Here is a 17,341-nt window from a genome sequence, read left to right on the forward strand (position 1 = left end):
AATTACTCAACACGGCACTTTAAAATCAAAAGTTGGAGATTGAGTCTAATTTATCTAGAGCTTCTAATTAACATTGTTCAGATATGGAGTTATGAGTTTAAAGCTAAGACCAGACGGTGTTCAGAATGCGATTGTCCGCACTCTACTGAGTAGATTATATACCGGTATCATTTTGAAGCAATGTTCACGCCAGAAAAAGGCTAAAATATCACAACTGTTCCTTGCCATATTGGGCAGAAAAATGTTTATAACAAGACAAGAATATTACAAACTACATGGCATAAATGTATTTCAAACAGAGCTGACAAGAAAGCCATGGATGCGGAATTTAATTGATCCCAATTTTCATTAATGAAAGTTTTTATTATACATTTGAAATTATATTTAAACTCTATTCAAATAGGGTTGTCATCAATGACGTATTTTTTACGTTCGGATGAAGTGAAACACAATTTTAAGATTTAAACAACACATAGTCAAATCAAATATGAAATTCCAGCAACAATAGCTAAGTTACAAATAATAATCTCAATATTCAGCACCATATTTCATTACAAGTATTATTTGATATTAGTAAAACAATTTAAAGAATGGTTTAGTTAGCAAAACACGGTTTGAAGTTAAAAGAAGAAGCACTTCTTTTGTCCCTCTTTGTACAGGCCAATGAGCCTTTGAGGGATTAATAACATGTAATAATATATGTGTATTTAATGAAGAATAAAACTTATCTTATCTTATCTTATCTTAACTTGGATTAAGTGCTAGAAGAAAAATTTTTAAAAAAGGCATGCTGTGGGCAAAAAAAAAAAAAAACGAAAAACAAAACACTACAGCCCTTGAATACAGAACATTCATGAACACACCCTAGACACCTCATGCAACTCAGGTCATCTTTTCAGCAAGAGAGAGAGGGCAGGATCAAATGGGGAAGCCGTCATAACTTCTAACCATCAGGACCACTAACGTCAGGACGTCGACAAAATCCGTCATAACCACTAACCCTCAGGCCATCGACACATTTTAAAACTTTAGTTTTTTGGAGTTTAGGGGGGGAAAGGTACCTAGGTTAGGTTACGTATTTAATATATGCTTTGCTTTATCCCCACCCCCCTGATGTGCAAATATATAGCCAAAATTTGTTTCTAAACTATTATATACTTATTACTATTACATAAACTTAAAAATTTTTGTCGATGTCCTGACGTGTCGATTTCCTGACGGTTAGATGTTATGTAGTTTAGGGCTTGTAACGGTTAGATGAAATGATAGCATCCCGATCAAATGTTTCTGAAAAGCGCATTTAAGGCCAAAATATCCGAAATTGCAATCTATTTACCAAATTTTCCAAAATTTAAATGTACCAAAAATTTACCAAAAATTAAAATGTAGTTCTCGGGTTGAGTTCGACTGTGATTTGTCTGAACTTTTGTTCCATCAACTTCCTTCCTATCGATTTTTATTTATTTTTAAGTCAAGATTTCACTCCTCCTATGAGGTAGATGCTGCTAAAGTGCCACCAAAGTATGCATAGACATAGATTATTCGTAGTTGTAGTACAATAAAGTATTTCAAATTAAATACAAAAAACCAATCATTTATTTATGGTGAGAAAATTATAAACCTTTTGGCTGTAATCACTATTGTCCCAACAATCTCCAACCTCAATGTAGATTCCTATTAAAGAATACGCGAATACAATTTATGACAAGGCTTGAACTTACTGCAGCGTTTTTTCAATAAATGAATAAATATAGGGATTCACTGATTAAGTTTTTGAATATACTGTAGCTAAACACAAAACAGCTGCAGGAACAAACTGTTTATTTTTATGATATTTATTAATATTTGTTTACTATGTTTTTATGACTTAAGGTCATTTGATTCCTCATAGGATCACCCTATCTCGTAGATTATAAACTGGTTTAGCTTGTGTTGCCAGACTATTCAGAATTGATTGAACGGTCTTGCCATAACTTGTATAGCTTTGGCAAGAGCTCCGAATAAACGATGCAAAACTGAAAGCCGATTAGAATCGATTGAATCGATTAGAAAATCGATTATTGTTGCTCTTCCAATAAAAATTAATGACACATTTCCATTTAAGTAATTTTAAAGGACTTGTACCCTTGAATTTCGAAAATGGTAATTAACGTTTAAGTATTGGCTTTAGTCATTAGTTTTCTCTTCGGGTCTACTTTGCGGGTCTCTACTACTTACTTTGCGGAAATCTTAGAAAAAACATTTATCTTCTCCAGTTTTACATCGGAGATAGAGATATTCAGATTTAATGCAACTTTCTTCATTAGAAAGTGTGATTTTTTTATTTTTATTATTATTATTAAACGGATCCGGACCTTCTTTTTAAAGTTCAGGAAAGGACATTCCCTAAAATTTTCCTAGTAAACCTGCTTGGAAAGGATTAAAACTCAGCTCAAAAGAAGTATCATTGATTCATTTGGCACCTTTGAAAATTTCCGGTTGTGCTACCCTCCTTGATTGAAATGTTTGTCGACACAGGCTGCATGTTATCTATACTGTATGTACACTGAATTGACATCATTTTACTTAAAAATAGTAATAGATCATAGGCTTTCTTTGTTTTAACCTAGCCTCTCTATAAGCTTTTTAACTGTTAACATATTTAAGATCCCCAGTCAATTTTTACCAAAATTGCTTTGGAAGCTCCCTGCGGTGCTGAGAAGATTTGCTAATGGGCCTTTTGTCTTTGAGACTATCAGCCGACACTGAGACTCACAAAATGCAATCTGTGGGACCCAACGTCCTTAAAGATCTGTTTTTGAAGAAAAAGAATTCTGGAAACATAACTTTTTCAGGGGGACAAAATTCGTTTTTGTCATCCCTTTTTAAAATTAAATAAAAAAAACAAGTTTTTTTAACTGAAAGTAAGGAGCGACATTAAAACTTAAAACGAACAGAAATTATTCCGTATATGAAAGGGGCTGTCCCCTCCTGAACGCCTCGCTCTTTACGCTCGTTCATATATATCCATTCATCGAGCAAAAATTATGATATTGCTTGGACTTTTTCTTACAAATGATCTAAACTTGCTTAGAACTAGAAAATTTTGCTATGTTTCCCCTACGAGTTTAAACCCTGGCAAAGGTAATCAACAGTGGCCTACTCTACCGCAACCAATTTTCGACTTAATTTATGTTATTCCGTATTCAACGTTATTGAAAAGTAAATATAGCGCAAATCTCAATGCAGGAAAACGTCCAGGTGAGAATATATTTCACTTGACAAGCTTGAACATTTTAGTGTTTTTTTTTCTAATCTGTATTTGTAAATAAAGGGAGACTTAAATTGAGAGATTAAAGTCATATGACTTCGTGTCAAGCACTTGTCACACTCTTGTCGCTACCGACTGGTCAGCTACCGTTTTCTCGGCAACTGTCAATCCAAGTCCGACAGTGGTCATCTGCTCTGAATGTCAGCAGATACTCCTGTGAAAATAGCACTTGAATTCATCCCTCCGGCCCACGAAAAGACCACAAAGGATACCTCAATTTAGATGACAGGACAGCCTTGACTATTATTTTAGCCTGGTGAGCGTCCTCCCAGACGATGCAACCACGCTGGCAAAAGGCCGTCAAACTCGCAGAGAGTGAGTATCGTCTCACTCCGCGCGGTTAAGAGACTTAAGTCAAGTGAGCAAGTCAAGAAACCTGTTTTACCTATATTGATCAACACCCATAGATCGAAGAGCGGTACTGAGATCCCCTGAGCTGTAGCAGATGCTTAAATGAGTTCTTGGCCAGTAGAGTGCGTAAAGCAAGCACATTTCGTGTCTTGTAGATAGGCCTCCAATTGTTAAAGTTGACCTTGATTCCGAATTGTACACACATTCCGAAATTAAATGGTCACCCTGAAAAGTTAGAAACAAATTAGAAATAGAGGAGGAAGTACGAACAAATCAATTGTAAGGGTAAAATTTGCGTAAATAATGTTTTAGATCAAACTAGTTTTCATTTTATAAATAATATTCAATAATAAGAAAATTAACTGAAAGTAAGGAGCAACATTAAAACTCAGAACGAACAGAAATTATTCCGTATATGAAGGGTTGCCCCCTCCTCAATACCCTGCTCTTTACGCTAAAGCTTATAGCACTTTTGAAAAAGCTTCCTATTCTTATCAAACGGTTTCTATATTTCAGTAGTCGTTCTTAAAAAATTGGGACAATTAGTCAAACTTTAACGTAAAAAGCAAGGTGTTAAAGAGGGGGCAGCCCTTCGTACACAGAATAATTTCTTTCGTTTTGAGTTTTAATGTTGCTCCTTACTTTCAGTTTTTTTTTCTGTTCGTTTTCCAAATAATGCAGGTAAATCTGGCTCACCCTCCATGAAATATACTCCCCCCTCTTGGGAAACTCCTCCATGAAAATTTCATCCAAGGTAAAATACACCCCCTCGTCAAGTTCCCTCCAGACAGTTCCACCCTCGCTAAAAATCCCCCTCCCCGTGAAAATGACACACCGGAATTGCTCCCTTTCGTGGAATTTTTTCTCCGGAAATTAAAACACGCCTAAAATAGCCCCGGATATTTCCTCCGGAACATCTCCACACACAAAATTGAGTTGGCAAAGAGAATGTAAGACAATTGAAAAGAATTCATATAGGAATTCTGTCAATTCCCCAAAGCGTAATTTTTTCCTGGAAAATTAACCCCTCCCCCTCGGAAATTTCCCTCCCCAAAAGATATTATCCCTACGGAAATCCATCCTAAGCACAAAATCCCGCCCAAATGTCTGCATAATTCCCAATAACAAATATTATTCATAAACAATGGGCAAATTTCATAACTTAAAGGCCTCTCCTCACCGACTGCGGTCATTTTACCCCTACAGACATAATTATTTGACCTTTTAACTATACTGAACAAAACGGCTATCTCAAAATTTTAATCAGATAACTCTGGGAAATAAACGGGCGTGGGAGGGGGACCAGTTGCCCTCCAATCTTTTTAATCACTTAAAGGACACAAGAACTTTTAAAGGGCACTAGAATTTTTCCGTTCGAATGCACCCTCTCCCGATCTTCTAGTACAATTGTTTAAATACGATCACCTCTGGGAATAAAAAAAATAACAATGAAAAAAAATTAATAATAAAAAAAAAATCGTATCTGTGACCTATCTTCAGGCAAAAATAGTAAAATTCCGCATTTTTGTATATAGGAGCTTAAAACTTCTTCAGTAGGATTCTCTGATACGCTGAATCTGATGGTAAAAATTTCATCAAGATTCCTTGAATTTTACGGGGTGTTGCCTCCCCCTATTTCAAAAATCAGGCAAATTTTCTCAGACTCGTAACTTTTGATGGGTAACACTAAACTTGATGAAATTTGTATATTTGAAATCAGAATAGTACGTTGATTTTTTTATGTATCTATTAGTATCAAAATTCCGGTTTTTAGAGTTTCGATAGCTATTGAGCCAAGTCATTCCTTACTTACCACGTTACCAGTTTACCATTAACAGTTACCACGAACTGTTTGAAAATATGAGAGAATATTAATGGCAAATTTGAACTAAATCAAAAGACAGTACGGGAATTCAGATGGCAAAAGAACGTATCTTGACATACGTTGTATTAAGTTGAAACTCTCAGAGAATGCTTAAAGGGGAAGATCATCTGACCATTCGTTACCACGAGCTGTTTGATAAAAATATGAGAGAATATTAAAGGCAAATTTGAACTAAGTCAAAAGACAGTAAGGGAATTTAGATTGGCAAAAGAGCGTATCTTGACATACGCTGTATTAAGTTGAAACTCTCAGAGAATGCTTAAAGGGGTAGTTCATCTGACCATTCGTTACCACGAACTGTCTGATAAAAATATAGAAAAGATAAGCAACGGATAAACGTTTTAATCAAGACAGTGAAAAATAAACTAAAGAATTCTTGACAAATAGTCAAGAATTCTTTAGTTAGAACTTTTAGCTTCATGCCCTGATAAATTTATCAATAAAAAAAAATTGACGAAAAAGCTAAAACCTACAAGGAAATAAGAAAAAAAACTCAACAAAGTGCTAAATAAAAACTATAATGGTTTCATCACATTGTTTTTACTTTTAGCTGCTTTTTCTTCGTTGATAATGGTTTCCGAATATGAAGCCGAAATAATGGAATATTTTTATTTTATATTCCACTCTGGATTAAAACTTTTCCCAATTATGTATACACGTTTAAATTGTTATTATATTTATCATCAAAACTTTATTAATGTTTAGTTAAATTAAAAACATGAGCATGCTGCTTCTGGGAACAATTGCGTTTTGCAGGCAATTATTAAATTCATTTTTTAGTATTTCCTTCAATGCCTTTAATTTAAACCGAAAAGTATTACCCAACAGATAGACCAAAAGTACCAGTTATCCCGATCGTAAAGCCTAATACCAAAGCCGTATACAGAGGGGTAGGGGGTTATAGTGTTTGACCCCCTCCTGAATTTTGTGTCCGATTCGTAAAAACGTAATAAATGCAAAAAAATAATTTAGATGCGTTATAAAACTGTGAGTAACCCCCCCCCCGAACAAAATTCTGGATACACCCTTGCCCAATATCAAGGCTGATAAACGTGAAAACTTTCTTCTGGAGTACATACTTATACTTCAGATTTTGTGATTAGTTTTGTTTGCTTTTGTTATAAATCCTCTAGATCCTCTGCCATGTAAAAGCAAAGGAAAATAATTTCCCATGAGGAATATTTTTAAAGTTCTATCAAACGATCACTCCACTTAAGTTAATATGATGCAAAATGACGAAAGAATATCACGTGATAACTTTTTACTCAGCATTTTTTTTTTTTCGAGGATATGAGAATAGTATCCCCAGGGAAAACGGATGTAAGTTTTGGAGGGATGGCCATGGGATATAGGAAAAATCACAATCCGTGGATACTCATGGTGAGGTTTTACCGAATATAAAATTTACGGTACGTGGAGTAGGGCTAGAGGCACGGTCTTGAACACTCAAGAGAGTGTATGGACCCCTTGGGGGGATTGAGATTTTCCTCTATCCCTTTTAGAGACAAAAAACCATCAAAATAAATTTTAAGAGGGGAGGGTACCATCTATAGAAAAAATCCCAACCCAAGAACACAGCATAGAATTGCCATTAGGAAAATTTGAACTGAAGCAGCCCAGTCTTCACTAGGAGTGTTCCAGACATCGAGATTCTGCTTATCGTAATTAGTTCTTACCGTTTCCATAGCTGCAGCAGTGGAGTGATCTCGCACCTTAACTACGTACAATTTCTTTTAATTTGAGGGTCAGTCTGAGCAACAGTGCAGAAAAACCCTCTTCCTTATCATACCTGTTCAATCTGTAGAACGCATCTAAGACAATTAAATGCTCAGTCTACTGAATATTTTCACGTGAACCTGAGATAGTTGGTCAACTGTAACTTGCTCCTTTCAAGACTAATAACAGATATATCCCTGGATTTGTCAGACAAAAATCTCCATGGTTTCCATAAATGATCAGAATATAAGATGATTTTCTTTCCCGAATATTATAGGAAAAACCATACCTTAATTATGTCCTTATTGGACATATTGGCAGTAAATTGAAGTCAGTTTCTGTCCTGCCAATCACATTCTTTGTAGCTAAATTACGAAGCGTATATTAAAACATTAGAGCAATATTAAAAATTATTATGTATACATTAATTACGTTCTTAAATATGTTCTTGATTAAATTCTAGTTAAAAAAAAAATTATATAAATAGTCAAATTTGAGAAAACACAAAAAGAAATGAATCTTTTGGAAAAAAGGTGGGTTCGCAGTATTTAGAGCCACAATTTAAATTTTACATCGGGGCATTCATTAGTTACTATTGAAGAAGCCCCTCGTCCCTCCCTCCTAAGGCGGATGGATGTTTCTATAAGTTTTTAAACCAGCCTGAGAATCCAAAATATGATTAAGAACTTATACGGGAAGCGTCTGATAATGTGAGATAACAGTAATACATAGTCTTTTAAGGAATCATAGACCTTTAATCATGGCTATAAATTTTGTTACCGCTGCCGCTCAATATATTGCATCCCTGAGCTTAATGCAGAAACATTAAATTATGCCCAAAGACTTCCTACATGTTCCACCGTTGTCACGGAGGCTGCCATATCCTCACCCTGAATTTTTCATTTTTGAACAGTGTCAACACTTTTGTTTCATAAGAAAACAGAAGTTATCGATGTCGAGAAGATTACTGCTCTGTTTCCTTACCACATCATCCTCTTTCTCTTCTTTTGCTTCTGATGTTCGCCTCTGAAAAATGTTTATGAGTTTTTTCTTTACAAAGAACATCTATGTGACAAGAAATTGTGGAATCACGGAAGTTGCTGCTCCATATCCTCAGGCCACGTTTTCACCTTTTTAAATAGTTCATCTTTTTTTCACGAGGAAACTTTAGGTGCTAAAAAGCTTGAAAACAGCATTTTAAAAGGAAAATCTTCAGTTAGATACCGACCATTGCATTAAAAAAAACTTTCAAAAGACATATTCCGGGTCAAAATAAGTAGCTATCATAGCATTGAAGAAAACACCATCTCAGTTGGTGTTTCACCATTTTAATTGGCTATTGACATATTGTACTCAAACAAAACTTTCAAAAGAAACAGACGAAGTCGCAAAAAAAACAACCATCGTGGAAACTGAAGAAAGCACCACCTAAAACTCCCGTTCCCCGGGAACCAAAGAGATTGCATTTAAGCAAAATCTCAATGTTTAACACATCAAATGAACTAAGTTGAGCCAAAACGAGGATCAAATTTCACTGGGGACTTTGAAGAATTTAACTTATAAATACGCTTCAATGTTTGATTCCTGAACCGAGTCGATAATGCTCCTGTGTGTATTTCCAGGCCATTAAATGTAAGATAAGAAGAGTAAAACAGTTTTCATTTCATTGATTTATATCACATCTATGCGAGAAAGTATTAAATGAGTCGTTAGCTGGATCTGAAAGATATGGTTGGGAAAAGGGTCAAATTTCAAAAATAATTTTTTTCTGGCTGCGTCCAAATTTTTCTCAAGGGTTGAATATTAAATAAATTAGTGTACTTGAAATATAACTTGAGCACTAGAATAAATGTATTGGTTAGTTATATTGTCATGTGTTTTTTTTTTTAATAAAGTATGTAGATAATCAAATTTGAGAAAACATAGAAACTATTTGGAAAATAAGGAAATAAGTAAAATAATAGCGCAGAATAATATATTTTCAACTTATTTGGAAATAAGCGCAAAAATATTGAAGATCTATTAAAAATCAAGAGACCCATGCACTAAAAATGATAGCTTTTGACACAGAAGTAACCCGTTCTAATGAACTAAAAAAAATTTCAGGATTAGAAGAAAGCCCTTTTTTCGCTATGAGTAGTGTTTTCTTTAATTTTTAACAAACTAAACACCCATTCTAAGTTTATAGATCTAATATCAGCCAAATTCATATAAGCTCAATACGGGTTACGAATCCAAACCAAATATTGGTCTGTGACTGCTGGCATAACATATGCTTTAAGTGAATATTATCAGCCATATCCGGAGAAACTTTTTGAAAAATTGTCATATTCAGTAGTTTCTACGCAAAAAAAAAAAAAAAAAAAAAAAAAAAAAAAAAAAAAAAAAAAAAAGATACACAACGCCAATTGAACTACTATTAGGAAAGCTAATTTTTCAACTTTCAGCTTCCCTGAAATCTATTGAGACTATATAACTACAGTCTTACTTTGTTTTGTATAAGTGAAATTACAAAGATATTAATTTTATTCTTTCAAGGAACAAAAATGTGGTAACGAAAGTCATCCCAATGGCGTTAAGCACTAATTTTTTTCATAATCTAAATCTATAGTTTCATACGATAAACTGTAAATGATCCGAAATTATACATTTATTAAAAATGGAATAATGATGATTTAAAATCCGTCATTCTTCTCTTAGAATTTCAATATTCATAGTTTTGGTATGTTTACCGTATAAAATCACCAATAGTACCCATGTAAAGGGGCACCAGATCCACTTACAGGTCATCTATTAATCACCCCCCCCCAAAGCCGGATGAAGATCTACCACCAAAATCCCTTATAGGTACTTAACTTGCTAGGTATACAGCACCGTTAAAATAAACCTAACGCCCTATAATCGTATAAGATCCATTTGTAGCCTGTCAAATTCCAAACTTTTTTGATAGTACGCTTATTACTTCTTATTCTACTAATTTTATTTCTGTGGTTTCATGTTGCCTTTGCCATTCCTAATATGCGATACTAACAGCTTTTTAAATTATTGTTCTTCCCACTTTTAACTCTAAATAGTTCTTCTTTGCAAGACAAAAGCAACAATATTATCTTCTCTAAATAGAAACTACCCATTTTAGAGGGAAAAATAAGTCTTTTACAATGAATAAAAAGAAAATTAGGCTTTTTTCATTAGCTTTCTGAAATCCCCAAAGTTTCTTGGTTTGGCTATAAAAAAAATTAGTTTCATCAAAGTTTCAAAAAGTTAGATTGCAACAGCTTTCCAAGAGCCCAATTTTGACCCTGTAACGAGGTCATTACAAGTCAAACACAGCCTCTAGAAAACGCAAAGCTGTCATTACGGCGATGAGCATTCTTTAAGAAAAGTTAAAGGGATAGCAGAGAAAATAATTTCTTTAGATGTACCCAGCAGAAGACTGTTATACGATTAATGTGCATTTGAAAAACGAAAGAAGTGCAGCGTTTTCAATGCTAAATTTAGTTTACAATAACTGCAATATTTTGATGGTCTTAACATATTTAAGGTCTTTTTGCAGTAAGATACTGGGCTTTTCGATGCCACATATATGTATATATCTCGTTCTCTCTCTAAGAAAAAAAATATATATATATAAAAAGAAGCTACTAAGCTTGTGGGTGAAATTTTGTTTTTATGGGCACAGTTAGTTCAAAAGTGACCACATTCACCGACCTAGAACGATGCATTCGAGCTAAAAAAAAATACACATAATTTCAAACTATAAACATTTTTAAGCGATAATAAAGCGACAAAAATTTTGAGCAAAAAAAAAATTATAAATAAGATAAAATACAGGCTAATATTAAAAACCTAATAAACAAACACAAATTATCATCTAGGTTCTTTATATTCACCAATAATCCAGTACAAAAACTCAAGTGCGCGTAAGTACTACTACTACTACTAACAACTCACTGATGCACCAAGCCTCCTGAGGCCAATACAGCAACGCACACTCCTCCATCCTTATGTATTCAAAGCCTCCCTCTTTACACCCTCTCAGGAAGCTCCCATTTCCGTTGATTCTTTCCTTGTGACATCCTCCCCCTCCGACCGAAGACGACCTGCTTTTCGTTTTGGCCAAGAAGGTTGGTCGAAAAGGACGATCTTTGGCAATCTGTCATCCTTCATATGCAGTACATGCCGTAGCCATTCCCTCAACCCTTTTCTCATTGTAGCCCTAGAAAGCGACATTGAACCGCACTTTTCGTACAGCCTACTGCTTGAGATACGGTCATTCAGTCGGGTAACCAAAATAGTCCGTAGATAATTTCTCTGGAAAACATATAGAAAACCTTCCTCCGTTTCTCGGAGACCCCCGCTTCAGAACCATACTTGACCGCTGTCATCATTGTAGCTTCCAATATTCTAATCTTGGTTCGCAGACTTATCTTCCTATTCTTCTAAACTTTTTTTCAACTGTGAAAAAAAACGCCCTGGGCCTAAGCTATTTTATTTTCAAATACGTACATATAATACCTAGTAGGCCTATGTAAACGAGCAACTATAGACCCTATAGAAAATGTTCTGGTAAAAAAGCCTAAGGAATCATTGAGCGAAAACATCAACTACGTGTCGGAAAACAATTTTCACTGTTTGGGCTACTGTGTCCTACTATTCAGAGACCAAAATGCCATAAACAAAGGTGAGCGAAGAAAAATTGTACGCAAAAGCGCTGTTAGTGACCAAGTACAAAAACCAAGTAAACAATGGGATTATTAATGTTTTGTTTGTCTAATTCATAGCGACCGAAAATAAATCCCACAAGCAGCAGCAAATTATCATGGAAGAGTTTAAATTCACATTAAAAATCCGATTGTCGCAAGTGGTTATAGTGAAGCCCTCTTTTCAACCAAAAGTAAAGAATTTTCCACGTTCTCACCTGAAATTCCCGTGAATTGTTAGAAAGAGTATGAGATATGACAGACGGGGTATATATCCCATCTATTTATGTTTCTGTGCCCTTTTTCACTAACTGCAACATCCGTCTGGTTTGTCAATGCCATAATATAAGAACCAAGCAGTTCTTTAGCAGAGTTGCGTAGTTTTTATTCCTGACGGTGTATTAAGCGTCTACAATTCAACACACGTCTCAAATAAAGCCAAACTTTAGGCCTACGTGTATTTGAAAATCGTTTAAATTCATTGGGTATTCCATTCAAAACTATAAGAGAGAAGGAATAATATCACTTCACTTACCGGTAAGATCCTAGCTGGAGATTTAAGTTCATGGAACTCTTGATACCCTACATCATAAGCATCATCTACTAAAATAGGCGAGAGTTCTTTGTTTCCCCTTATGTGACGAAGGCGTACTTCTCGACCTGAAACAGATGAAATTACATATATACAAATAAGTGGACGAAATATCCCAATGATCAAACAAATAATAACAATAAGGCAAGACTATTTGGTGAAAATCCATAAAAATGCCACAAAAAAGATATTCGGGTCAAAAGATACAGACTTTAAGAGTCAAGGAAACTGAAATTCTTCAGTACAGCCTAGAGCAATCTCAAAAATAAGGTGGACTCAGTAGTGCCTTACCAATTCTTTGTCACTGATACAAGTAGCGCTTTCATAGGAACATAATGTTTGGGAAAATGTATAGTTGGTATAGCTACTGAATTTCATAAGTACAACTATCCCCGACAAGGATAATCTCCTCTGCTTAAATCCCTAGGAGGTAACAATAAGAGCCAAAGTGATAGGGTGGTCTTATCACACTGTACTGAAAACGTAATCAAAGAGCGGTATAACACCACGCTAATTTGTTCAGCCCAAGGCTCGCCGTGAATTTCAACAAAAAAAGGACAAATACTTCCAAACTAGGAGAAAGCAATAGTTTGGTATAAACTTAAGAAGGGTTATCGTCCTATAGCATGAGTAATAAATTTAGCACCCAAGAAACCTTATGAACCTTTCCTTAATAGACTATACAGTTTTGCTACACATGGAATTCTAACATGAGTTGTGTAGTTGGATTATCTCATATGTAGCGAAAATCGTTATGTATCTTCCTTTCATGTATAAAATTAAATACAAATTTTGTAGAAATCCCGACAAAAGGTACAATAAGATTTAGGTAACGCTGAGATTTGTAATACCGGACGCATTCATGACAAAACTTTCCTAAATTCCAGAACTAGCTAGAAACAGCAGTGAGGTTCAAATTTAGTTACGGCTTTTTCAGAATTTTATCATATAGTGAAAATTCTCAATCGGAAATAGTCAAAATGCGTCAATGAAAATCGTTCTCATTATAAAGAAGTCCAACATTTGTTAAGTATCATTGTGAATAAGCCTTAATTAAAATTATCTATTCACTCAGATATTTCAGCCCCAATTTATTCGGAAGTTTCTATTATTTTTACTGCTTTGCCAGAAAGTGTTCCAGCGCATCTGTCGCTGGAAAATTAGAAATAATGGCGGAAATGAAGATATTAGGATATTAAAAGACAAGCAGCAATTTTATTTAAGAATATGAAAACATCGATACAAATTACAAATTGCTATTCATAGATAATTTAACCTAATGGTCAAAAAAAAGTGACACAGAAGTTGACATCTGTCTAACGAAAAATAACAGAAGATGGAAGGTGAAATCTGATTACTCTTATTCAGAATGAACAAAACTTGATCCCACAACCCAATTATCTCTATGAATATTACAGTCTTTGGCTGTCGAGCTGACAGATTCATTCAATTCATTCATTCATTCACAGCAATAATTTTACCTTTTCTGTTTTTTTTTCCTGTGGTGGCGCATAGTGTGGTCAATGCATAGTGCCAATTTGGAATTATATCAATTAGGCCTACTTAAATATAAGCATAAAAAAACTTGGCTAATTTTTATCGCCGATAGCTTTTCAGCGATACAAAAAGTTTACACGGTGGGTAACAAACATATTCTTAAATAAATCACATTATTTCACAAAACTGGCCAAGATTTCAAAGGAGCAACATATTTAGATGAAAACACAAAAAGAGCAAATGTTAAAATAATAAGAAATTATACGAAAAATCGTGAAAGTTTAAGATTGTAGAGGGAGAGGGCGCAGCTTCAAAGACTGCGCCTTGCTAGTAAAAATTAATATTATTCAAAGATTGTGTTAAGTAAATGTGAGTTATCAAACGCAACAATATACAAGGTGAAAAAAAAAAAAATCCGCGCCGAGAGAAACAGCAATCCCTATTTTCGACAAGGCTCCTCTCACAGGAAAGTAGATATTTGCATCTGAATGAATATGCCATAAACATGCGCCAGGGTGTTGGCTAAAAAAAAACTTGGGTTCTCGATCTCTGGTCCATTTATCTCGATCTCTGGTCTGCATGTCATGATATCTTTAATTTCAAACCATGTTTATGGAGAAACTTTTCCATCCTTTTGGAATATAAAAGGTCTTATTTAAGGCCTTATATATCCTTATATATAATATATATATAAGGAAATATAAGGTCAGGAGATATCACAAGGTAGGCAAGAAACAATCGGATTACTTGTTCTTCTGTTCCCACTTTGAGTTGACTATTGACAAGAGAAGACCGATCTCCTGGATCCTGTCCATGTTTTCATTCGTATATAAATGCTGTCATTGTAGGGCAAGGACGATTTTCCCTTTAGCTTCATCAAATTCAATGGCAACTTTACCTACACAATCAGACGACATATTTAGAATGCAGTATCATATCATTCAAACGATTAAAAGTTTGAAGCTTAACATTAAAAGTGTAATAATTCATTGAATGATGACCCCCGTCAATAGTTGCCAAAACTCGGAAAAAAACTAAAGTTTGGTGACAATAAATATATATTATAGTGCCGGGGAACCAAGCTTCACCCGGGCCCTTGCACGCGGCAGGCTTGTATATTTTGATTCTCGTTGTCGCTTCTATTCTAACCGCAGATAATGTGAACTACTTCTTGATGTCTTGGTGCCACTTTAGTTTCGATATAACCACCCTGGAAAAAAATGCGAATTTTTCCTAAAAACGGTGACCTATTTAGATTGTTTTTGAGGCCAGAAATTTCAATATGCCAGTTTTAAGACAGAAAATTATGTAGCCGAATTTGAGGACAAACAAACACACATATATCACAGAAGTTGGAGTTGGAGCTGGCACAGAAGTTGGAGTCCCTCCAGCTCCAGTATTATAAAAGACTATTTGGATTACATCAGACAACTCATTCACAGGTTCTGAAAGGTGATATGGGCCTGTTTTCGTTAAAACTACGTAGGTCTATTTTGATGCTTAGATTTTGGTTGAAGATCATTAGGTGCAATGAAGACAGACTAGTAAGTGCTACTTATTATCAGATGTTGAGCTATGATTCAAAAAGGTCGTGGCCATCCCAAATTAGGTCATTACTAGAAAGTGTGGGAATGGCTTACTTATGGAGTGACGGTCTTGGTTCCCGTGATCTACCAACAAATTTAGTAAGCCAGGTACGATTTATCTTAGAGGGTCAAGAAACTCAGTATTGGCAAGGGCTTGTATTAAACTCTGCTACATTGAATCATTATAATCAGGTTAAACCTAGTTTTGGAGAGGAAATTTATTTTAAGTTCAATTTACCGGCTATGATTTTATGTCGATGGATCCAGCTTAGGGCGAATTGCCTTCCAATCCAGAGTAGACAAATGGTGTTCGACAGGGGGATAGTACATCCTGATGGTCGGTATGTGTGTCCTCTTTGTAGGGATGAGGACGAAGATTTGGACCATTTTCTCCGAAAGTGCCCGGTGCTCTCTGATTTAAGGGAAAAATACTTACATGGGATTGTTTTGCTGCTTCCAAATATATTACAAAGTAGTAATCCAACCACAATATTTCGTATTGGTGCGTACATAGAGAAGGGATTAAAAAGAAGGAAATGTTTTTACAATTAATTATTTTTAATTATATGGAATTAAAGTTGTTTTTTTTTTGGTATTTTGCCAGAAGGTATTTTTCGCTATGTATTCATGTTAATGTGTGTTTGTAATTTGCTCTGTTGTAATTTTTCTATTTTCATATTTTTTGTGTGTATATGGCTCTTGGGCTTTTTGAAATACACGATCTATCTATCTATCTATCTATACCCAATTATTACTCGTTTAATCAATTAAAAAGCATATAGTTCTAACAAAAAGATGCCTCCTTGACAGTGTTCAATACACAGCATTATATGTTCGTCGTTAATTTTCAGGAAAATCCCTCAAAAAGAGGCGCAATCTTTGATGAAACATCGAAACTTAATTTAAGGGTATCTGACAACCTCTGAACAGTGATTGAGCTCGCAACTAAAAAAGTTTTGGATTTTCGCGTTTTTTTCTTAAAGATGTTGGTTACGGATTCGTGTTTACTATTCGTGTTTTTTTCTAGGAAAATTTACCTACGTTAAACTTTTAGAACGATAAGATCGTAATAAATTGGAAAAACCCTTATTGAAATAGCAATTTTGAGTACCAGAGCCCTTTTTGAGCAATAAATAGATTACACATCAAAGTTGCCATTCCGTGGATAGGAACCATGAGCACCACTAAGAAATTTCCAAGGAGCCAGTGTGTCAGTGCTACCAGGTGCTTTTTTTTACCAGCATTTATATATGGATATTGTTCATTTTCCTCTTTTTATACATGTTTGAATGCCCTCTTGCTTCTTAATTGTGGACATCATCCCCCCTCTTGTGCCCTAGTTTACCCATGCTAGAAACTACGGCAGCTTTCCCCCACTTGCTCACATTATAAATCTATAAAGATACCACCATTTTGATTCTATTACTTTGAGTGCATATGACAAAAAGTATTCTGATAACAAAATCTCTAATCTATAATTATTTTATACAATGAGAAGATGATATAAACTGTTGTGGAAAGAAGAAACGAAACTTCTGAATATGTTGGGAACCATATATAATTGGAGAAAATAGACTGAAACAATCGATAGAAGTATAGCTGTGTTTAAGCGGGAGGAATGTACAAAGAGTGTTTCTAAAAAACATTACATAGCTTTTTGGATTACTGCTCTCCCCTGCAGAGTTTGAGTAGGCGTCAGACCAA

At 34.8% G+C, this 17,341-nt stretch overlaps 1 protein-coding gene across 1 annotated transcript in view; it reads right to left on the bottom strand.

Moving 5' to 3' along the window:
- Nucleotides 1–17,341, bottom strand: part of LOC148953840 (MOXD1 homolog 2-like) — a 147,056-nt gene that overhangs the window by 14,575 nt on the left and 115,140 nt on the right. Inside the window, exons 9-10 of the mRNA XM_089085666.1 lie at nucleotides 12,498–12,622; nucleotides 3,696–3,886 (exon numbers count right to left, since the gene is read on the bottom strand). Coding sequence (XP_088941792.1) covers nucleotides 3,696–3,886; nucleotides 12,498–12,622 — 316 coding nt within the window. The remainder of the gene's footprint in view (nucleotides 1–3,695; nucleotides 3,887–12,497; nucleotides 12,623–17,341) is intronic.

This window comes from Artemia sp. Qi Xiang Cuo, chromosome 3, assembly GCF_049724085.1.
Source record: "Artemia sp. Qi Xiang Cuo chromosome 3, ASM4972408v1, whole genome shotgun sequence".
NCBI lineage: Eukaryota > Metazoa > Arthropoda > Branchiopoda > Anostraca > Artemiidae > Artemia > Artemia sp. Qi Xiang Cuo.